We start from the raw sequence: 22,789 nt of genomic DNA, 5'->3' as shown, positions 1-22,789 counted from the left end.
CCCTCTTCTGCTCTCTCAAGGAAGCCAGAAAACAAGGAGACCAATCTCTGAGGCGCGTTATCAAGCTGCTGAAAGCAGGGCCTCCCGATTGCCGTTACAAAGGGTCCTCTCCCAGGCAAGACGCCTGCAAAACCCAGATAGTACTATCCTGGAGTCACGCGGCCGCGCGCAGCCTCCTAGCCGCCCCCACCCGCCCGGCTCGGCCACAGCGGGGCGGAGCGCGGGGCTGAGCAGGCGCGAGGGCTGGCTGCTGGGCGGACGAGGGGCGGTGCCAGGCCGCGGGTCCTTAGTCAAGTGACGCGGAGCGGCAGGCCTGGGCGCCGACTGCAGAGCCGGGAGACTGGTGGTCATGCCGGGGTTCCTGGTTCGCATCCTCCCTCTGCTGCTGGCTCTGCTGCCTCTGGGCCCTACGCGCGGCTTGCAGGTAAGTCTGCGGGACTCGGGTACGGGGAGGCATTGCTAGGGGACAGGCTGGCGGGGAACCGGGCTCGGGCCGCAGCCACCCGGGGTCCCGCAGGGCGGAGAGCCTGAGCCCCGAAGTGCCCCCCAGCAGGCAGGCGGCCGGCGGAACGCAGGCAGTGGACCGGCCTTCCCGTCGGGGGCGGGCCGGGCGGGGCGCGCGTCCTTCCAGGCAGCTCGGTCGCTTGTGCGTTCCGCTCCGGCTGCCCTCTGCGCTTGGACCCACTTCCCTATCTGTAACGAGGTGGTGAGACGAGGTGCGCCTAAAGATTTCCTTAGTTGGCTTTCCGGGAGGGGATTCCAAGTTGCGCGGGTTAGAGGGTGCCTCGGGTTCTGGTTTGGGGCGCCCTCGCTTTCCCAGTTCGTGCTCTGCGGAGCGCTCCGGAAGGAGAAAAATGGGGTCAGAAGAGGCCCCTGCTGTGGGAGCACTGGGTTATTTTCCCTCTGGGTGCTCGCCCTCTTCGTGCATCTTGTTGCCTTCTCACCACTCCCCGTCGCCTGCCCTTTGGCTCCGGTTTTTCTTCGTATTTGTGGGACCCTTTTCCTTCGGCGTTTGGGGGTCCAGGTTGCGTGGGGGAATAGGCAGGCTGCCGGGGCATCGCAGCATTGATGGGGGGAGGTCTGGCGAGGCGAATAGGTGAGGTGCGGGGCGTGCACGTTTGGTGGGAGAGTAAGGGCAGCTTCACTCGCTTCGTCTGAGCTGAGGCGAGGGGCTTAGGGGGTTCCTAAGCGCTGCCTGGGGAGGTTTGCATCAGACCTGCGGAAAGGAGAGTGGATAGTTGCAAGCTGCTCCTCTGCACGTTCCGCGGACCAACTTTGGTTCCTTCAGGGTGTAGGTGGGCCGAGCCTGCAGCACGCTTTAAGAGCTGGTGGCATTTGACACCGTTGACTTGTAAGTTACACCCTTTAATAGGGCTTTCAATAACGCGCCTAGTGCAGAGAAAAGTGGTACATTTATCTACAACCAAGATTGAACATCTTAAGTATTTGGAAAACAGCTGCTGAAAATGTTTTCATTTTGGGAAAAAGTCAGCACAGATTATTTACTTTTCCCTCTTCACCCCGTCTGTGGTTCCCCTACCCCAGTATGTAGACAGAGTTCTTGTCCAGAAGGCCCGTAGGACCTTAGGAGTCAGAGCTAGCCAGCTGTGAGAACCACTGGGGAAGGTGGAACTGGGGCACAGTTCAGGAGAACAGTGGCAGGGTAAGGGGCTGGGGGAAAGGCAGATTTTAACCAGTATCTGGGAGTGGGGGTAGAGAGAGAGAGAAGGATTTATGAACCAGGAGCAGGTGGACAGGGTCAGTCTGTCTGATGTAAGCTCATCAGTCTAGTGCAGCATCATTGGGTCAGGGTGGATGCCCTGTGGCTACCATACCTGAGGCCCACACAGGGAGGCTGGCATCACCCCAGGAATTCTCATGTCAGGTGCCTAGGTGTCCCTCTTGGGCTCCTGTGCCCACAGCTGAAGAAAGATATTAGCAGTCTAGCTTTTCATTATCTCCTTATTTACATTTCTTTACCGTCCAAGACATTCTCCTGCCTCAGCCTCCCAAGTAGCTGGGACTACAGGTGCCCGCCACCACACCCAACTAATTTTTTTTTGGTTTTTTTTTTTTTGTATTTTTAGTAGAGACAGGGTTTCACTGTGTTAGCCAGGATGGTCTTGATCTCCTGACCTCGTGACCCAGCGGTTCTCAAATTTTAACTAAATTTTAGCTGTCCTAGAAATTAAGAGAATATTTTCTTCCTTTTTTTTTTTTTTTTTTTTTTTTTTTGTGAGACAGAGCCTCACTCTTTCACCCAGGCTGGAGTGCAGTGGCATGATCTTGGCTCACTGCAACTTCCACCTCCCAGGTTCAAGTGGTTCTCCTGCCTCAGCCTCCCGAGTAGCTGGGATTACATGTGCCCGCCACCATGCCTGGCTAAGTTTTGAATTCTTAGTAGAAACAGGGTTTTACCATGTTGGCCAGGCTGGTCTTGAACTCCTGACCTCAGGTAATCTGTCTGCCTCGGTCTCCCAAAGTGCTGGGATTATAGGCGTGAGCCACTGTGCCCAGCCCTAGAGAATATTTTAAACTATTTGTTAAGAAATAATACATCATTATACATTAATAAACTATATATATTTGAAAAACAATAGTATTTCTCCCCAAATTTTAGGGTGAAGAGTTGCACTGTTTTACATTTCTGCAAATCTCTTTCATTGTCTCTTAATAGAAGACAGTCAAATTTTCATGTTTATTTCTGCATGAAATCTGTTGCCATATCACATGTCACATAGCCTCTGGAAAATTCCACCCTCAGGACAGAGTGAGAATGGAAAAGGCAGTAATGGCTTGGAATTATAATAAAAATAGTTTTGACTAATTGGACCCCTGAAGGGCTCTCTCCAGACCGCACTTTGAATACCGCTGATTTGGAACATTCTTATAAAACAAGTGCATGCTCACTGTAGAGAAACTTGAAACGTATAGAAAATGTGGTAAGAAAATGAAAACTGCCCATCATGTCACAATGCTGTGAGTTTCTTTTTGAATCATAAAGTATAGCTAGCAACTCACTGGTATTTGAGTGGCTTGGATTCAAGGTGGGTTGGGCAGATGTAAGTGGCCTTTGAGTTTTGAATGGGTACAAGGATGCTCTAATATCCCACAAAGCTGATGCTGGTTCCTGGTTGCAGGCGGAGTTGACTTGGAAACCTCTCCTTGGCCACTGTCCTTTCTAAGGAACTCATTTCCAGAGTCCACCAGCACAGAACTGGTGGGGGAGCCTCCTAGGAGCAGAGAAAATGGCCATCTTCAGGCAGCTGTCCCTAGGCACGAAGGCCACCCTGGCTGCCATCACTGTCTTCGTGTCCATGATCGCCTCCCGCTCGTATCTGGCAGACAGCCTTGAGCTCAGGGCCTGGCGTTGGCTGCTTCGCTTGCAGCTTGCCCTGTTTGTCAACTCGCTCTTGCTCATTGGCTCCCTCTACATTTGGCGCAGCACAGTTAGCAACCTCTGCCACTCCCCAGTTGCGGAGTCAACCTGTTTTCAGCTTTGGAAGGTGGTGGTTCTGGCATTTCTGGCCCTGGCCCATTCCAGTTTCTTCACCATGTTCTTTTTAGTGGCCGAGGAGCCCTATCTGTTTTCCTTGGCAGCCTACTCCTGCCTGGGTGCTTACATCATCATGCTCTTCTTCCTCTGCATCCTCAGCGGCATGGAGCAGGCCTACCAGCTCTTGGCCTGGCGCAGTGGTAGGGTCGTGGGCAGCCTTGACAAGACAAGGAAGCTGGTGCTCAGGCCTGCCCTGGCAGTGGGAGTGACTGCTGTGCTCAGCGTGGCCGGGATTCTGAATGCTGCGCAGCCCCCGGCTGTGAAAACTGTGGAGGTGCCCATCCATCAGCTGCCCGCCTCAATGAACAACCTCAAGATCGTGCTCCTCTCAGACATTCACTTGGGCCCCACAGTGGGCAGGACCAAGATGGAGATGTTTGTGGGGATGGTGAATGTGCTGGAACCAGACGTCACCGTGATCGTGGGTGACCTCTCCGACTCGGAAGCCTCGGTCCTGCGGACGGCTGTCGCCCCTCTGGGCCAGCTTCATTCACGTCTCGGTGCCTACTTCGTCACAGGCAATCATGAGTACTACACGTCAGATGTCAGCAACTGGTTTGCACTTCTGGAATCCCTGCATGTCCAGCCTCTTCATAATGAGAATGTGAAGATTTCCGCCACACGGGCCCAACGGGGTGGTGGTGGCAGTGGCGGTGGGAGTGAGGATGAGGACTGGATCTGCTTGGCTGGGGTGGACGATATTGAAGCAGACATCCTGCACTACTCTGGCCATGGCATGGATCTTGACAAGGCCCTGGAGGGCTGCAGCCCAGACCACACAATCATCTTGCTAGCTCACCAGCCCCTGGCTGCCAAGAGAGCTCTCCAGGCTCGGCCAGATATTAACCTGATCCTTTCTGGGCACACACATGCTGGGCAGATCTTCCCCTTGAACGTAGCAGCCTACCTCCTGAATCCCTTCTTTGCTGGTCTCTACCAAGTGGCCCAGGCTACATTCGTATATGTCAGCCCGGGCACAGCCTACTACGGGATACCCATGAGGTTGGGTAGCAGGGCGGAGATCACAGAGCTCATCCTGCGGCGGTCTCCCTGAACCGGCCCTGCCCTGTGCACCTCTGCCCTGCCCTTGCCCTCGACCCTCCATCCTGCTTCAGAGTGGTTTGCCTGCTTTTCCCCTCCAGCCTTGCCCACCCAGCCTTGCCTACACATCCTTGGTCACAAGCCTGATTCAAACAGTGACTCGTGGTGGGGCTGCCTGGCATGTTGAGGCTGGTTTAACCGTTTCCTTGGCCGGTTGCTTTTTTTGATGCACTTGTGAGATCACTAAGGTCACATATATGAGCACTCCCCTCTATTTTCCAGGTGGTGTGGAGTGGGGACCTTCTCCTGCAGAGCTCCAAGGGATGAACCTTCCCTTGGGGTTGCTAGAAAGGAATACCTCTAGAAGGTGGGACTGAGGAGGAGCAGGAGCATTTTTCTCTTGGTGTTTTAAAACTGTCTTTAGGACTTAATTGGTTTCCAGAATCATTGATCCAGAGCCGTTCTGGGGAAGGGGCAGTGTTGCCAGGTAATTTGGGAGAACAGGCAAGATGGAAGGGCCCTCTGGCTGCTAGAGAAGAATATTTTCTTTTCCTCTGCTTCTATCAGGATCACCTCTATTGAGGGCATCAGCAAAATCTACTGGAATGCAAAGCTCCTCCTGTTCCAGGCCTTGAGGGATGCTATTTAACTGTCTGTGCTCCTGGGCCTTTGGGGGCAAGGTCGGGGGAGAAGAACTATGGGCGCCGTGGTCGGTGATGGTGGGAACGTGGCTGCTTAGGAATTCGGAAGGCTTTGCCTCCCTTGCCTCATTTTATACAACCCTTTGGGAAGCTAATTGGGGACAGGCTGCTTTTCCCTATTTGGAGATGAGGAAACCAAGGCAAAGAGAGATAGGGCACAGGCATTATGACAAGATGTGTAGGAGATTTGGGGCTAGAAACCAGGTCTTTTACCGCCCAGTAAAAGCGGTGCTTTTCCACCATGTGGTGATGAAGTAGCTGCATCTGTTGCAGGTGGTCTGTTGCAGGTGAGCGCGGGATTCAAATGCAGTTCACCAATTCACAGTGCAGAGAGAATGAACAAGGGCCTAGGACCCCATGCTCTTTCTAAGTGGTTTGCTTGAGGCTGATTTCAACTTACCCATACCGGCATGGACTCGAGCCTGGAAGGGAGTCAGCTAGTTTCAGTGTAGGATGTCTTACATTTGAAGAAGAGTCAGGAAACTGGAACCCTCCACCTCCAACCCCATGTTTGGGTTTGATTTTTCTGTGAGCAGCCGCGTTCACTCTGTCAGTGGGGGAGATGAGGCCTGCATGGGAGTGGCAGTGCTGTGTGCCTCTGGCAGGGCCTGCAGACTCCTCTCCCTGGGCCTGGCTGTGGAATGCAGAGACTGTTCTTCCTGCTAGGTGGCTTCCAACCCACTTGCCTGACCCTATAAGAGCTGCCCTTGGGCTCTGGCCACGAAATGATAGGGCCATCCCCGCTGGCTTCTAGACCCATAGAAAAACCAGGCAGGGATTATGTTGGCCTGGCCCTTTTGCCGGAAGCAACAGATCCTTTGATCCTGAGATGGAGATAAGCACCTGCGTTAGAAAAGGCCTCACTGAGAAGACAGGGCTGGGCCAGTTTCCTGCTGGGTGATTTAGGCTTGTGATGGATAGTCTTCCTCCGATGGGGACTGAAGAAACTCCCTTTGACTGGAGAGGCTAACCCTGCTACTCACTCGTTGGGCAGCGGTGGGTGGGTGACTTTCCCTTACTGAGCCTTGGTTTCCATCAACCCTAAAATGGGGATAATTATCGCATCTACCTCAAGATTGTTTTGTCAGGAGGGATCCATCAAGCCTTGTACATGAGTTCCACATGGCACAGTGTGCACAGTGAACACTCAATGTTAATTTTTCAGCTTTCCAGTGGAGCTTGCTAAGGAACTGTGTTGGGCACAGGTGCCCGGAGGATTCATGAAGCAGCCAGTCCTGAGGAATGTGAGTGGGTAACGAGTTGCCTGCTGCTGGGGCCGGTGATGTGTCAAAGCAACTACTGGGGGTTTGCCTTCCTCCCCTTGTGCGCATTCTGGCAGGCAAAGGGGGTTTCTTCCTTTCCTCCTCGTTCTCCTGGTGTATTGTGCGGTTCTGGGAGATCTGGAGACCACCCTTTTTGTTCCCAGGCAGCCACAGTATTGACAGTGGGCCATCCCATGCAGTTTAAAATGTATCTTTGAGTTGAAATTTTGGTGGTTTCCTTATTCTTTTCTCTCTTCCCTTTCCTTCCAAACTCACTTTTCTTGTGACCCGACTGCATTTTGTGAATCATCCTTCCTCCCTTTCAGTTCTCGCTTTGGATTTCACCAGGTGGGCTCCATGGTGCCATTTCACTTCCACTGTTTGGTGCCACTGGTAATGTTTGACTCACCTGTCGTGTGTTATTTCACTGATTTCTTGATTTTGCATCTTTCTTATCAGTGACCTGGGCTTGATGAAATTAGCTTTCATGAAGTCCTTTTTTTTGTTGTTTAATTTTGCATCTTTACCTCTTTTCTTTCTCTTGAATGCCATCATTGTGTGGTCTTATATACCCTTCATCCACTCTGAAGTCCTTGCTTGACTGATTGCTTTCTATTAGCAGAAAGAAAACAGGTCCATCCCATGTATCTGAGAAACAACATCAACACCCTCTCATATCTGGTTTGTATTCCCTGGCTCGGCGGACATTTTTCCAGCAGAAATTTCTCCATCACTGTCCAGATTCTGGCCCTGGTGGGCAAGACTCCATGACACCTTTATTCCCTCTGTTCAACATTCTTAAACCATTGACCTTCTTTTTTTTGTTTGTTTGTGGCTGGGGGAGGTGGTGAGAAACATTACTTGAAGCTTGATCATTCTTTCAATTTCATTTGCTTCTTTATTTTTAATCTGTTAGATGCAAATTGAAATGCAATGCTTTTTGAAGATTAGCAATAGCATCTGTAGTATATGATGCTGTTACAAAATCTCAATAAATTAATCCTGCTTCCATTCCTACCAAATACCCATCCATGCTTTTTTTCCCCTCGTATTTTGTTTGGTTTGTTTTAAACTTTTCGTACATGTACCTGTCTCCCAGCTTTCACAAGGATGACAAGACCATTCTGCCATCCTTTCTCGGCTACCCCTGCCCCACCTGTACTCTTTATTTTTTGGCTGGAGTATATTAAGATAAATCATAGAAAACATAATGTTACCCCAAAATTACTTCAGTATGAATCCTTTTTCAAAAAGCATACCTATAATGTCATTATCATATCCAATGAAATTAACAGTGATTCTTGAATATCATCTAATAGCTAGTTAGGAGATTTGGGGCTAGTAGCCAGATTTTTGACCTCTTTAAAGAAGTGTTCTTTCCACTGTCTGAGTATTAAGTAGCTGTACCTGTCACAAATGAGTATAGGATTCAAATGCAATTAATTGTGTGAAGAGTTAGTGTTTAGTTTTTCCTGATTATCTCAATTATATGTTTTATTGTGGCAAAAAATTGACTATCTTAACCATTTTTTTTTTGTTCTTTTTGTTGTTGTTGTTGATCTTAACCATTTTTAAGTGAACAGTTCAACAGTGTTAAGTATATTCACATTGTTGTGAAATTGATCTAATTGATCTGTAGAACTTTTTCATCTTGCAACTCTATAGACCCATTGAGCAACAAGGCTCCATTTCCCCTTTCCTCCAACCCCTGGTGACCACAGTTCTATTTTCTGTTTCTATGGCTTTGACTACTTTAGATACCTCATAGAAGTGAAATCATGCAGTTTTTGTCTTTTTGTGGCGGGCTTGTTTCAGTTAGTATAATGACCTTAAGGTTGTGGCACGTGACTGGATTTCTATTCTTTTTAAGGCTGGACCACAGTAATATTCTGTTGTATTTTTATGCCACATTTTGTTTATCCATGTTGAGCATGTTTTCATGGGCTTGTTGGCCACTTGTATACCTTCTTTGGAGAAATGTCTATTCAAGTCCTTTGCCTATCTTTAAATCAGATTATTTAATTTATTGTTGTGGAGATGTAGGAGTTCTTTATGTATTCTGGATATTAACCCCTTATCAAATATGTAATTTGCAGATATTTTCTTCAGTTCTGTACATTGCCTTTTCACTCATTGTGACCTTTGATGCACAGAGTTTTAAAGTCTGATGTAGGCCCATTTCTCTATTTTCACTTTTGTGTTTGTGCTTTTGGCATCATATCCAAAAAATCATTGCCAAATTCAATATCATGTAGCTTTTTTCCCCATGTTTTCTTCTAGGAGTGTTATAGTTTCGGGTCTTATGTTTAGGTCTTTAACCCATATTGAATTAACTTTTGTGTATAGTGTAAGATAAGGGTCCAACTTCATTCTCTTGCATGTGAATATCCAGATTTCCCAGCACTGTTTTCTGAAGAAATTGTCCTTTTCTCATCAAGAGGTCTTGGCATCTTTGTTGAAAATCATTTGACCATATACACAAGGGTTTATTTCTGGGTGTTCTATTCTCTTTCATTGCTCTATTTGTCTGTCTTTATGCCGTTACCATGTTATTTTGATTACTATAGCTTTGTTTTGAAATCAGGAGGTATGAGTCTTTCAACTTTGCTCTTCTTTTTCAAGACTGTTTTGTCTATTTGGTGTCTATTTAGATTCTGTATGAATTTTAGGATAAATTTTTCTATTTCTACAAGAAATGCTATTGGGATTTTTATAGGGATTGTGTTGAATCTGTAAATCACTTTGGGTAGTATGAACATCTTAACAATATGAATCTTCCACTCCATGAACATAGGATGTTTTTTCCATTTGTTTGTATCTTTAATTTCTTTTAACAGTGTTTTGTAGTTTTCAGTGTCGTCTTTCACCTTAGGCCTATTTCTAAGTATTTTATTCTTTTTGATGCTTTTTTAAATGGAATTTTTAAAAATTCCATTTAGGATTGTTCATTTTTAGTGTATAGAGATGCAACTGATTTTGGTGTGTTGCTGTTGTATCCTGCAACTTTGCTGAATTCATTTATTAGTTCTAACAGTGTTGTGTGTGTGTGTGTGTGTGTGTGTAATCTTTAGGGTTTCCTTCATCTAAGATTATGTCATCCGCAAACAGATCATTTTACATCTCCTTTCTAATTTGAATGCCTTTTATTTCTAGTTGCTCTGACTAGGACTTCCAAAACTATTTGAGTAGACGTGGCAAAAGCAGACATCTTGTCTTGTTCCTGATCTTAGAGGAAAAGCTTGCAGCCTTTCACTGTTGAGTATGATGTTAGCTGTGGGCTTTTCACATGTGGACTTTATGATGTGGAGGTAGTTTTCTTCTATTTTGCATTTGTTGAGTTGTTGGGTTTTTTTAAATCATGAAAGGGTGTTGAATCTTGTCATGCTTTCTCTGCCTCAATTTAGATTATCATGTGGTTTTTGCCCTTTATTCTGTTAATTTGATGTATTACATTGATTGATTTTTATATGTTAAACCATTCTTGCATTTTAGGAATAAATCCCACTTGATCATAGTATATAATCCTTTTAATGCATTGTTGAATTCAGTTTGCTAGTATTTTGTTGAGGATTTTTACATCAATATTCACTAGGAATATTATCATACTGTAGTTTTCTTGTAATGTATTTGTCTGGCTTTAGTATTAGGATAATATTGGTCTCATAGAATAAATTTGGAAATGTTCCTTCTCTTCAACTTTTGTAAGAGTTTCAGGAGGATTGGTATTAATTCTTCTTTAAATGTTTGGTAGAATTCTCCAGTGAAGCCATTTGGTTCTAGGTTTTTCTTTGAGGTTTGTGTGTGTGTGTGTGCGCACACGCACGTGCGTACATGCTGACACGTAGTCTTGCTCTGTCGCCCAGGCTGGAGTGCAGAGGCATGATCTTGGCTCACTGCAACCTCCGCCTCCCGGGCTCAAGCGATTCTCCTTCCTCAGCCTCCCAAGTGGCTAGGACCACAGGCATGCGCCACCACGCCTGGCTAATTTTTGTATTTTTAGTAGAGACGGGTTTTCACCATGTCGGCCAGGCTGGTCTCAAACTCCTACCTCAAATGATCTGGCCGTCTCCACCTCCCAAAGTGCTGGGATTACAGACGGGAGACACTGTGCCCAGCCTCTTTGAGGTTTTTGATTACTGATTCAATCTTTTTAATAGCTATTAGTCTGTACAGATTTTCTGTTTCTTCATGATTCAGTCTTGGTGGGCTGGGTGTGTCTAGAAATTTATCCATATCTCCTAGGTTATCCAATTTGTTGGCATACAGTTGTTCATGCTATTCTCTTACAATCCTTTATTTCTGTGGCATCAGTTATAATGCCCTCTCTTCATTTCTGATTTATTTTTATATATATATTTTTAAATCTAGTTAAATTTCTCAATTTTGTTGATTTTTTTTTCAAAAACCAACTCTTTTTTTTTCCTACTATCTTTCTATTCTCTTTTGTTTATTTCTGCTCTAATCTTTTACTGTCTTTTGCTAGCTTTGGGTTTTTGTGTGTTTTTTTTTTCCTCTTCTTCTTATGGAATTGTCTTTTTATAGTTATTTTGTTTGAAACAGGAATGAAAAATAGGTCTATATTTTGCCTGTGGTATGTTTCTTCAGTTTCCTTAAGTCTATAACATCCCCCTTTCCTTATTTTATGCCATTTATTTGTTCAAGTTATCTGGGTCGTATGTCTTAAAATTTTATGCATTTTGGATTTTGCTGTCATTTAACATGTTCATATTTTCTGTGAGTTCGTAGAGCTAAAGCTCTCTAAAGGTTAGAGCTACAGGCTGGATAGATTCAGGTTCAACCTTTTCCCTTTTTGGGTAGGAAGACCATTGCTTCAGTGATGCTAAGATTGACCTGTCAGCCCAGGTGTTGTCAGCTTGATCGCGCCACTAGAAAATTCCTCATTATCTTTCCATTTAATGTTTCAGCAGTCATTGGTGATTGTTGCCTAATGTCATTATTTCACTAAAGATTGCAAAATGATGATTCATAAAATTCTACCCTTTTTTTTCCTGCATTTACTAGCTATGGATCCTTTACAAAGAACCTCCTCATCAATTGTGTGGTTACTCTGAAAAAGCCTATAACAAAGGCAAGACAGATACTGGATTCTTTCACTTGATTCCTTAGTTTATAGCACAATGAGCTGATACCACAGCAACCTCCAAGAATGACCAATAAGCTTTTCTTCTGAGTGGGTGAAAATATTGTTAGGAATTTAGATATTTAGATATTTTATATGTCTGATGCTTTTTAGTTCATCAAAGTGTTACATCTTTTAATACTCAAAATAGCCCAGCTTTAGCCAGTTGGGACCTTTTCATTTTTCATTTTTTACTTTTTAGAGTCATAGTCTTGCTCTGTTGTTCAGTCTGGAGTGCAGTGGTATGACTATAACTCACTGCACTCTCAATTTCCTGTGCTCAAGCAATGCACTCACTTTGGCCTCCAAGTAGCTAGGACTACAGGCACGCACCACCACATCTGGCTTTTTTTTTTTTTTTTTTTCTTTTTTTGGTAGAGACAGAGTCTCTCTGTGTTGCCCAGGCTGATCTCAAACTTCTGGCCTCAAGCAGTCCTCAGCCTCCCGAAATGCTGGGATTACTGGTGTGAACCTGTAATCAGCCTCCCAAAATGCTGGGTTTACAGGTGTGAACCACTGCACTTGAACTGGTTGGAGCCCTGTCATCTTGTTGTTTTGATGAGACCCTAGTAGTTTTTTGTTTTTTTTTTTTAATAGTTCTAGCGCTGTTTTGTACATCTTATGCCACAGACTTGGATTAACTAATTTGTTGAAGAAGCAGTTCTGGTTACTTTTAGTGGGAAATGTTTGCAGACCACAATTTAGGCACTATATGGGTTAGATTGCTTAGATTAGATTGCTGCCTGCTGATATCATTTCCAAACTGTGTCTGTGGGTATTGCTAGGAAATGGAATACTTTTTTAGGGAGGAAAAAACAAATCATAAATGTGTACTAGTATTTCCAATTCAAATGGATTTTATTGTTTTTTAATGAACTGTATTTTTTAGAGTAGTTTTAGCCTTATAGCAAAATTGAGGGGAAGGTACAGAGATTTTCCTGTATCTCTTGATTATGGGGTTCTTAATTTTGTTTGATTTTATGTTTGTTTCTCTCTCTCTCTCTCTCTTTTTTTTTTGAAACAGAGTCTTGCTCTGTCACTCTGATTGGACTGCAGTGGCGCCATCACTACTCACTGCAGCCTCAACTATTCTGGGCTCAAGCAATCCTCCCACCTCAGCCTCCCAAGTAGGTGGGACCACAGGCGTGTGCCACCATACCCAGCTAACTCTTATTTATTTTTTATAGAGATGGGATCTCATTTTGTTGCCCAGGCTGGAACTTCTGGGGTCAAGCCATCCGCCCACCTCAGCCTCCCAAAGTGCTAGGATTACAGGCGTGAGCCACTGCACCCAGCCTGTTTCTCTTTTATACTGAAAAATTTGGTTCTTAGTAACCTAATGTAGTTACTTAGTTTTGTTATCTTACTACATATATAACAGAACCAAAATAGTAATGTCAATGTGCTTATTAAGATGAAGTCTACTGAATGCAGTTTGCTTTTGTTTTTTCCCTGAATGCAATTTAAGCTGTATTTTTATCCTTAGGCCAAATATGGTCAATGTAGTGTGGAAAGTTAGGTCTGTATGTTTTTAATTTTAAAGAAATTATATATTTTTAAATTTAATTTTTATTTTTTTAGACTGCACATTTACCTTTTCTCTGAGATGAGGGGGCACATATTTTAAATCTGTGCATGTCCAGAGTCCGTGAGGATTGGGAATCAGTCCAAAGCTGTGCTCACTTCTCCTCCTCTTCCACTGTGATTTGCCTTCTTTATCCAGTCTTTTGGAATGCTGAACAAAAATGTTTTTGGCACAAGACAGGCATGAAAAAATAAAGTTAATAAAAATTGAAAGCATAAGCTACAGCAGATTATCCACAGATTCCTCCATCTCCATATAGATTATCACCATTGCTTGCACCTGTTTTCCTTCTCCAGCCTATCTGATGGAATGGTGCTTCCATGACATGTGGTGTTTGGAAGGCTCTTAGCTCTGACATAATCAGAGTTTGACCCATAGTCACCTGAAACATTGCTTCTCTTTATGTTCTACGAACTGAGGGGTCTGAGAAGTCCGTGGTATGCAAATAGCCTTCCAGCCCGTTCCCTCTCCTCTTGCCTCTATCCATGTTCCCTCAGCGCCAGGGTGCTTGCAGGCTAAGAGGACTGGGTTTCTGCCATCCTGGAGCTGAACAGCTCGTGTCAGGAATCCCCCAGGCCCTTGAGTCTCGAGGGTGAGTTGTAGGAGTGTGTAGGGTGCTGGGGATTAAGATCTGCTGAGTAGGTGCTTACCAGAGTTACACTGAGGGACCTGAAGACAGATATCTTCACATAATCAGCATGACCCAGAATCTGCGATGTCACTGGGCTTCTTTTATTTCTTTAGTCAAGGAATGTGCACAAGTAATACAAATATAATTATTTTTAATCCCAGGGATTAGGGAACTTGGGGGGTGTTCACATTACCTGATGATGTCAATATTGTGTTGTGTTTAATTTTTGTTTTAAAAGAGATGCTTATTTATGACTGAAATAATCTAACCTGAATAAATAACTTTTTAAAAATTACATTGGCCAGTATTAGGTTCCTGGTATGTATTTGGTGTTTTGTTTGTGCTGCTGGGGTTTTTTCCCTCCAGTATTGGATGCGTTAATGGGGGGCCTTAAGAAGTTATGAATTTTGGTTTATTCAGAATTGCTTTTTATAAATTTTCTGTGACCTCATGCACTAAATACTGATGCTTCCACACTTCTGCAAGTATGAAATAAAAGTATGTGTCTTCAGTATTCCATTCCTGCGCCAATTCATTTAGAAGGATAGAATTTGCACTCAGGTCAAATCTTGCGTTATTTGCATTTGGGGGGAATACACTCTGAAGGCAGTTTTCTCTCTCTCTGTCTCCTTTTTCCTCCACCTTTCCTTCTTTCTTCCTCCTATTCCCACTTTTTTTTTTTTTTTTGAGACAGAGTTTTGCTCTTGTTGCCCAGGCTGGAGTGCAGTGGTGTGATCTCGGCTCCCTGCAACCTCCGCCTCCCAGGTTCAAGGGATTCTCCTGCCTCAGTCTCCAAGTAGCTGGGATTATAGGCATGGGCCACCACACCCAGCTAATTTTTGTATTTTTAGTATAGATGAGGTTTTGCCATGTTCATCAGGCTGGTCTCGAACTCCCGACCTCAGGTGATCCACCTGCCTCAGCCTCTCAAAGTGCTGGGATTACAGACGTGAGCCACCGCACCTGGCCTCTTCCCATTTTTTTTGATCGCCTTCTGTCAGTGGTGCCACAGCTCAGAGGAAGCTCAAAGGAAGCTGGCTCTTTAGGTGGGATCTTCTTAGGTCCCTAACTTTTGAGAGGGGTCACCTTGGGTCCATGAAGTGGACTGTCCCTGTTTACTTTGGTTGTGACAGTCAACAATGATGAGCTGTCTTTTAACTGATACTGCTTCTGCAGCTGTTCATCTCGATCCCCTCTCTGCGGCTTTTCCAGGTTTTTGTTTCAGAGACATGTCCCCTGCTCACCTGGTTCAAATAACATGGTGGTGGTCGTGTCTCAGACCATGACGGTCCATGAATGCACAGACAGTCCAGGTCTCGTGTGATACAGCAGGGCAGTGGACACAGCCCCAGGCAAGAGGGAGAATATACTGCTATCCTGCCCACTCACAAACTGTTTTCAATCCTTTTTATCAGTAGGATTTGAAAAGATTAGAACATTAATTGCAAACCAAATATCAGAGGCTGTGTTGTTCTGTCCCAGTGGTAATCCCACACCCACGTGGTAGCTGCTGTTGGAGCTACTACTCAGTTAATTAAGTGGCCACTGTCATGTACCATGATCTGTTTTTTCTGGCAGAGGCTCACAGGCAATTTGAATGAACATTATGGAAATGATCTTTAAGTCTTTGTGGAGGGGGCACTCATAGCTACAATTCCCAGAGGATTGTGGTCTTGCTTCAGATTTATCTTGAGTGGGAATGGGGAGTGGGCAGTTCCAGAGCTTCCCCTTGATCCATGGTGGCTCCTACTCATGATGAGGGTTCTGCAGGCCATTATGTAAAACCATCCCACTTTGAGCTCAGAGCCAGGGAAATAACCGTGTGACGGATCCTCTGATTTGTTGGACTCTCTGTGAAAAGGACTGGGGCCAAGGCTCCCTTTATCCCAGGCCTCCCTAAGAGTGATAAGGGACAGTGATGGCATTTCAGGTTCCCTGGTGCTACCATGTCAGTTCACACTGTATCCAACAGTCCTCAGAAGGGGGTGGCCTTGGGGTGCCCCTTTTCTTAGGACACAGTTACCCTGAATCTTGTTGGGAAGGACTGGAGGAATATTCACTGTGTGGACTTGGGGTGGTGTTATAGGGGCCTTCCTCAAGGGCATCCATCCAACCTTTCCTTCAGTCAAATTTTGTTGACCGTATGTTGGAGAACTGGCTCAAAGCTAGGAATTGGATGTAGGAATCTCAATTTTCCATGCAGTTGTTGACATCAGCCTTTTGCTCACAAGTTTTTAAATATGTCAAGCAGTACTCTTGCCGATTGCCTGGCCATCTCACCCCACAGAAATGTGTGGCTTATGAGCCACTGGGTAAGGTCATTCCTGGTCCGCAGGTCAGCACACCCTGGTTGCCACTGTGACCTTGCTGGTCGTTGTGGTAATTGTGCCTTCCTGCTTCTGATGGTTAAGTGGTCCCACGTTGGTAATGCCAGAACCTCATCATCCCCAGTGACACTAGAGCGTCCCTTGCCATGGCAGCATCCCCCGTCATTCTTGCCTGCAGAGGATGGGCCTCCCAAGCATGCCAGGGCCCTGCTCACCAGTGCCTTCCTTCCTGAAGGGAGAGTTCTCTGGGCTCTCCTGGGGAATAGAGCCAGGAGGTGGGGTCTCTGGTCATCCTTTCTACATTCCCACCTTTTGAGCCGTTCCATACCTTTCTCAGGATGCAGTCCTGGCATCCTCACCTCATTTCCTGTTAACCAGTGTCATGTCTAGGCTCCGAGGATCCTCCCAACAGCATAGAGACTGGGCTCTTACCAATAGAATATGGGTCATGGGAGAACACACCCTACCAGTAACTTCCCCATATCTGGCCTGGGATTTTCCCCCTCAAGATCCATTCTCAGTGACCCCCATGGTTAGGTCTTACTTTTCTGGCCGGAGATGTGAGTCTCTATTTAAACACTGCCACAGAAGCCTCTGACATTCATAGGATGCCCTGAGTGGATGGCTCACCTGAGCCTATCAAACAGTCACTGTCTTCAAAGCTTCCAAATCACTTAATAAAAGCCAGCTAACCTCACACTCTTTTCAATGACCAGTAACCCCCACCTCTGCCCCGCTCCAGGGGTGGAGCCAGTGCAGATACCGACTGCTCCCCTTCTCTCCATGCCTCCTCCCGGTCCCGCATCGTTGAGGGACTTGGTATTTGTCTTTGAGGTGTTACCACACCCCTTAGCACCAGTTGTAGGGTTCTTGCTATTTGACATTCATGAGACAACAAGGCGCAGACTCACATCCTGATGATCTGCTCTTGAGGCCACTCCTGGTACCAATTGTCATACTTTGGGTCCCTCTAGAAGCAGAACATTGGGTGCAGGTGGTTTGAGAAGAGATCCAAGAGCATAGGAGCGAGGGACAGGTGGAAAGAAGGGACAGCCTGGGTCAGAATGCATATCGGGGTTATCACTCTGGGAACCGGGACATGATTCTTCTGAGACTTCCTGAAAAGTGCACAAAGTGTCTCCAGAATTATTCGCCTAAAAGACAAAAGAATACAGTCCTCCACCCTCTTTGTCCCTCCCTGGCTGAAGGTTGCCCCCAGGGGCATGGACTACCCAGTGCCCCCGGACTTCTGGGCTGAACCCGTTCCCCCAGTGTTGGGGCAGGAAGGCAAAAAGACTTGAGATCTGAGTGTGAGTTGAGACAATCAGCACAAAGCATACTGAGCTTGCACAAGACCATTCACAGAGCTATAGCTAATGTAGGCATGTTTTTAAAACCCTTTTCAAGGCCAGGCGTGGTGGCTCACGTCTGTAATCCCAGCACTTTGGGAGGCCGAGGTGGGTGGATCACCTGAGGTCAGGAGCCCGAGACAAGCCTGGCCAACATGGTGAAACCCCGTCTCTACTAAAAAGTACAAAAATTAGCCAGGCGTGGGGGCGGGAGGCTGGGACAGGAGAATCGCTTGAACCGGGGAGGCGGAGGTTGCAGTGAGCCGAGACTGCACCATTGCACTCCAGCCTGGGCCCCAAGAGTGAAACTCCATCTCAAAAAAAAAAAAAAAAAACCCAAAAAACCAAAAAACACCTTTCAGGCTGGGCACGGTGGCTCATGCCTGTAATCCCACAATTTTGGGATCGTGAGGTGGGAGGATTGCTTGAGGCTAGCCGTTGGAGACCAGCCTGGGCAACATAGTGAGATCCTGTCTCTACAGAAAATTTGAAAATTATTAGCTGAGCATGGTGGCACGCCCCTGTGGTCCCAGCTACTTGGGGACTGAGGTGGGAGGATCACTTGAGCTCAGGAGGTCAAGGCTGCAGTGAGCCATGATCATGCTGCTGCATTCCAGCCAGAGCAACTGAGCAAGAAAGACCCTGTCTCAAAAACAAAAAACTCTCCTCCTCTGCCTTCACCGTATATCCATCAGAGACCATTTCACAATGGCAAGGGCTGCATACTCTCCAGAGCTGCATACGTTTGATCATGTATGTGTATTTGTATATATACAAACATACATGTACAATACACATACAGTATAAACCATAATTCATTTTATCAGTCTGCATTTTTATTTGTGTCAACATTTTGCTAGGAAAAATATTCAGAGAGAGTTGAAAAATTATACCGTTAACATATTACTGTCAGTCCATCCCTCCATCTATCAATTCATCTTATTTTTTGGATGCATTTCAAAATAAGTTGCAGATATCAGTGCCCTCCTCTTGCTAAAATAAATACTTCAGCAGGCATATCATTAACTAGCAGTCAGTGTTTGTTAATAGCCCCTTTTTCCCCCAAGATAAAATTTACATACAATGAAATGCACGTATCTTAAATGTACCATTTGATGAGGTTTAACAAATGCCTACACCTGCATAATCCAAAACCCTTATCTAGCTATAGAACATTACCATTACCCCAGAAAGTTCCCTCATGTCCCTTCCCAGGCAATACCTGCCTCCACTCTCCCAGAGTTAACTATTCTGATTTTTTCTCCCACCATGGATTAGATTTGCCTTTCCCAGGACTTCATATAAATAGGTTCATGCAGTATGAACCCAATTGTGTAAGGCTTCTTTCTCTCAACATTTTTGAGATTTATGTACATTATTACAAATACCAGTAGTTGTTCTTTTTTATTGCTGAGTAGTAGTCCATCATATACATATGCCGTAGTTTGCTGAGGCAGGAGAATCACTTGAACCCAGGAGTTCAAGACTGCAACGAGATGTGATTGAGTCATTGCACTCCAGCCTGGGTGACAGAGCAAGACCCTGTATCCAAAAAATCTTTAAAAATTATAATAATAAATAAAAAGATAAAAATAAAAGAATTAGGATCCAAACCAGGTTCACGCTGACCTAATGAATACCGTATCATGTCATATTACAAATATCATATCGTACCTTATTACACATACCATATCACGTATAATGATCTAATACAATCATTAGGCCATTATTCCTCTGAAGTTCTTTCATTTCTAAATAATACTCCCTTTCTTTCTTTTGATACCATTGATTTGTTGGAACAACTGAATCATTGGACTTTTAAAATGTCCCACGTTTTGGATTTGGTTTATTGCTTCCTTATGGTATTGTTAGATTTGGGTTCGGTTGTGATTTTGATTCAATAATGAGGACCACTTTCTAGGTGAGACTGTACTTCGTGTTAAATCATAACATGACAGACATTATGTCTGGCTATTCCATTTTTATTGAGGCTGAAATTGAGCGGATGGAGCACAAAAAATATGCCCAGTCCTTCACACAATTTCCATCATCAGTGTTTCTAATGGTTTTAGCATCTATTGATGATTATAGCTTAAATCCATTTCATTAAGTGTTGGGAAAGAGGTGTTTTTCAGATGCTTTTATTCCTTCTGCATTTATTATTATTTTGAGACAGGGTCCCTCTCTGTCACCTGGCTGAAGTGCAGTGGCACCATCAAGCCTCACCATCACCTTGACTTCCTAGGCTCGAGCAATCTTCCCGCCTCAGCCTCCTGAGTAGCTAAGACTACCGGTGCCTGCTACCACACCTGGCTAATTGTTTGTTTGTTTGTTTGTTTTAAACAAGAAATTTAAACAACAAGCTTCTTGACTTGAAGGAAAAACTATCTAGGATTCCTTTTTTTTTAGACTAATTTATCCCTACTTAAAGACCAGCTGTCCTACTATGTACAATGAAGTTATAAAATTGTTCTTGGTTTTACAATGATAAATGAAAAACATTAACATTCTACAATTGAACAAGGTATGCAAAATTTTTATTTTTATTTTTTGTTGTTGTTAAAACAGCCAAATAACTTACTGAAATATAAAGATAAGAGCGGAATGAGCATGCCACTAATGAAGAAAAGGGGGTATTTTAACAGAATCGGTATTTTTCCCCATCCCATCTCCATTTGGTATCAGTCAAAACGTACCATTGGCTGTTTAGTTAAAAATATATATATATAGGCCGGGCGCGGTGGCTCAAGCCTGTAATCGCAGCACTTTGGGAGGCCGAGATGGGCGGATCACGAGGTCAGGAGATCAAGACCATCCTGGCTAACACAGTGAAACCCCGTCTCTACTAAAAAATACAAAAACCTAGCCGGGCGAGGTGGTGGGCGCCTGTAGTCCCAGCTACTCGGGAGGCTGAGGCAGGAGAATGGCGTAAACCCGGGAGGCGGAGCTTGCAGTGAGCTGAGATCCAGCCACTGCACTCCAGCCTGGGCGGCAGAGCGAGACTCCGTCTCAAAAAAAAAAAAAAAAAAAAAATATATATATATATATATATACACACTTGTGTACATATACCAGTTACTTTATGTACAATAAAGGAATGGGGAAGGGGGAAATGAAAGAATGGAGAAAACTATACTGTAGTAGTCAGGATGTGGTAGAACCAAATTGCAGTTTTCTAATTGAGAGTGTAATCTTGGTCTGTAAAGAACAGAGTTCTGGAGTGAAGTGGGAGGTTCCCTTTTCAGTAGACACCCCCTGTCTGCTGGTAGAACACATCAGTTGTATCTTCATCCTCCATTTCCAACTGAGGCAGTGTGTCTCTTTCATTGGTTGCCTGTCAAATTGGAATCTGATCTGTCTCATTGACCATCCCTATCATTCACAATAGGCTTTTCATTAGTTTACTAAGTGATGTATGCCTCTTAATCCTAAACTGCACCGCAGAACCCTTCTGTCCCGCCACCTTCAAATTAATATGATCATTGTTCTCAGTCTTGATTCTTTCCTTGGGCTTTTTGTCTGCCATGGCAAGCGCCGGAGTCTCAGCTGCCACTTCACAAAAGAGGTACCAAGTCTGCACGGAATGAGTACATAAGCAGCACCAGGAGTGGAAGAAGGAGGCGGCGGCAGCGGTGGATGAAGGAGACACTAATTTTGTTAGCTTTTTTTTTTTATATAGAGACAGGGTCTTGCCATGTTCCCCAGGCTGGTCTTGAACTCCTGGGCTCTAGCAATTCTCCTGCCTCGGCCTCTCAAATTGCTGGGATTACAGGCATGAGCCGTTGTGTCTGGGCCCTTCTATATTTAATTAACTGGGATCCAGTGGAGAATTTTCCATTGTCAATGTTTTGGTAACCCTGAAATACTGCTTTTATGTGAAGGGGAAGTAAACTGCTTGGCTCTTTCTCTGTATTTATCACTTTTCAGAGTAATGAGTTGGTACTCTAGCAATCTCCAAAGGTGACCAATGAATTTTTTTCTCCTTGTGTATTACGATGCACTGATTGATGTTAATATACATATAGTCATATTTTTTTTATTGATATATCTCTTAAGTCTTTCACATGCTCGCTCGCTCTCTCTCTCTCTCTCTCTCTCTCATTTTGACACTCAAATTTCTCCCCAAGAACAGTAGGAGCCTCTTCAGGTTTGCGCCTGTGCCTGACATCTAACTGGCTACCGTCCTGTAATTTCCTCCTTCCGCTTCCTGCCCACCTCATTGTCACCACCATGGGCCACAGCCACATCTCTTCTGCCTTTTTTGCCCATTCGGGAAAAACCCAAACATTTGGAAACACATATCTGGTCCTATCTTTCTTTCATTTCAGTGGTTCTCCATGGCTGTCAGCATAAAGTCCAGGCCCTTGAATCTGGACTTCAGGGCTCATTGGATCTGGCCCTGGCCTCCTCCTCCGCCTCAGCAGCTGCCATGTTTTATCTGTATCCAGGCTGTGTGGCTCCTGGCCTGTAGTCCTGCCCTCCCTCTCCCAGGCCTCGCACGCACTGTTTTCTCCATCTGTGTCACCTTCCCCCATGGCTGACTTTACTTCATCCTAGGCCTTGGCTCAGGCCAGTGGTTCTCAATTTTGCCTGCACATTACATCATCTAGGCAGCTTTAAGAAATTCCAGTGTCTGGGTTCCTCCCAAGACCGATTAAAACCTGAATGTCTCGGGTTGAGGTCAACTTTGCTTTTTTTTTTTTTTTTTTTTGAGACAGAGTCTCGCACTGTTGCCCAGGCTGGAGTGCAGTGGCGTGATCTTGGCTCACTGCAAGCTCTGCCTCCCGGGTTCACGCCATTCTCCTGCCTCAGTCTCCCGTGTAGCTGGGACTGCAGGCACCCTCCACCATGCCCGGCTAAATTTTTTTTTTGTATTTTTAGTAGAGACGGGGTTTCACCATGTTAGCTAGGATGGTCTCGATCTCCTGACCTCGTGATCTGCCCGCCTCAGCCTCCCAAAGAACTTTGCTATTTTTAAAACCTTGCACAGGTGATTTTGCCATGCAGCCAAGATTAAGAAACACAGTTTGGGGTGTTTCTTCCTTTGAGAAACTTGCCCTTGCCCCTCCCCTCCACCCCACCATGCCTGAGTTCCCTGCCATTTATTTCTGCTGCAGCATTCTGCTCTAACACTAACTGTACCGCCTCGACCTTACTGTGTTAACCGTTGGGTTTCTTCCAGGCTAGATGGAAGCTT

At 45.2% G+C, this 22,789-nt stretch overlaps 2 protein-coding genes and 1 pseudogene across 3 annotated transcripts in view; 2 read left to right on the top strand and 1 right to left on the bottom strand.

Annotated features, from left to right (window-relative positions):
- The first annotated feature begins 273 nt into the window (after nucleotides 1-273).
- The window catches only part of GLB1 (galactosidase beta 1), a 111,928-nt gene continuing 89,412 nt past the window's right edge, over nucleotides 274-22,789 (top strand). Inside the window, exon 1 of one of the 2 annotated variants that reach the window (XM_008009389.3) lies at nucleotides 274-424. In XM_008009389.3, coding sequence (XP_008007580.3) covers nucleotides 350-424 — 75 coding nt within the window. In that variant the 5' untranslated portion in view covers nucleotides 274-349. Of the gene's footprint in view, nucleotides 425-548; nucleotides 717-22,789 lie in introns of those variants that run through there. The other variant, XM_073023682.1, reaches the window with a different exon arrangement.
- Nucleotides 3,150-4,716, top strand: TMPPE (transmembrane protein with metallophosphoesterase domain). Its single transcript, XM_073023683.1, has one exon. It carries the CDS (start codon nucleotides 3,249-3,251, stop codon nucleotides 4,608-4,610), a length of 1,362 nt encoding a protein of 453 aa, XP_072879784.1. The 5' UTR covers nucleotides 3,150-3,248; the 3' UTR covers nucleotides 4,611-4,716.
- On the bottom strand, nucleotides 20,756-21,196 carry LOC119625798 (small ubiquitin-related modifier 2 pseudogene; annotated as a pseudogene).

The sequence above is a fragment of the Chlorocebus sabaeus genome, chromosome 15 (genome assembly GCF_047675955.1).
Source record: "Chlorocebus sabaeus isolate Y175 chromosome 15, mChlSab1.0.hap1, whole genome shotgun sequence".
NCBI classification, from domain to species: domain Eukaryota; kingdom Metazoa; phylum Chordata; class Mammalia; order Primates; family Cercopithecidae; genus Chlorocebus; species Chlorocebus sabaeus.
Note: the sequence above shows the minus strand (reverse complement) of the source record. Positions and strands in the feature narration are given on the sequence as shown.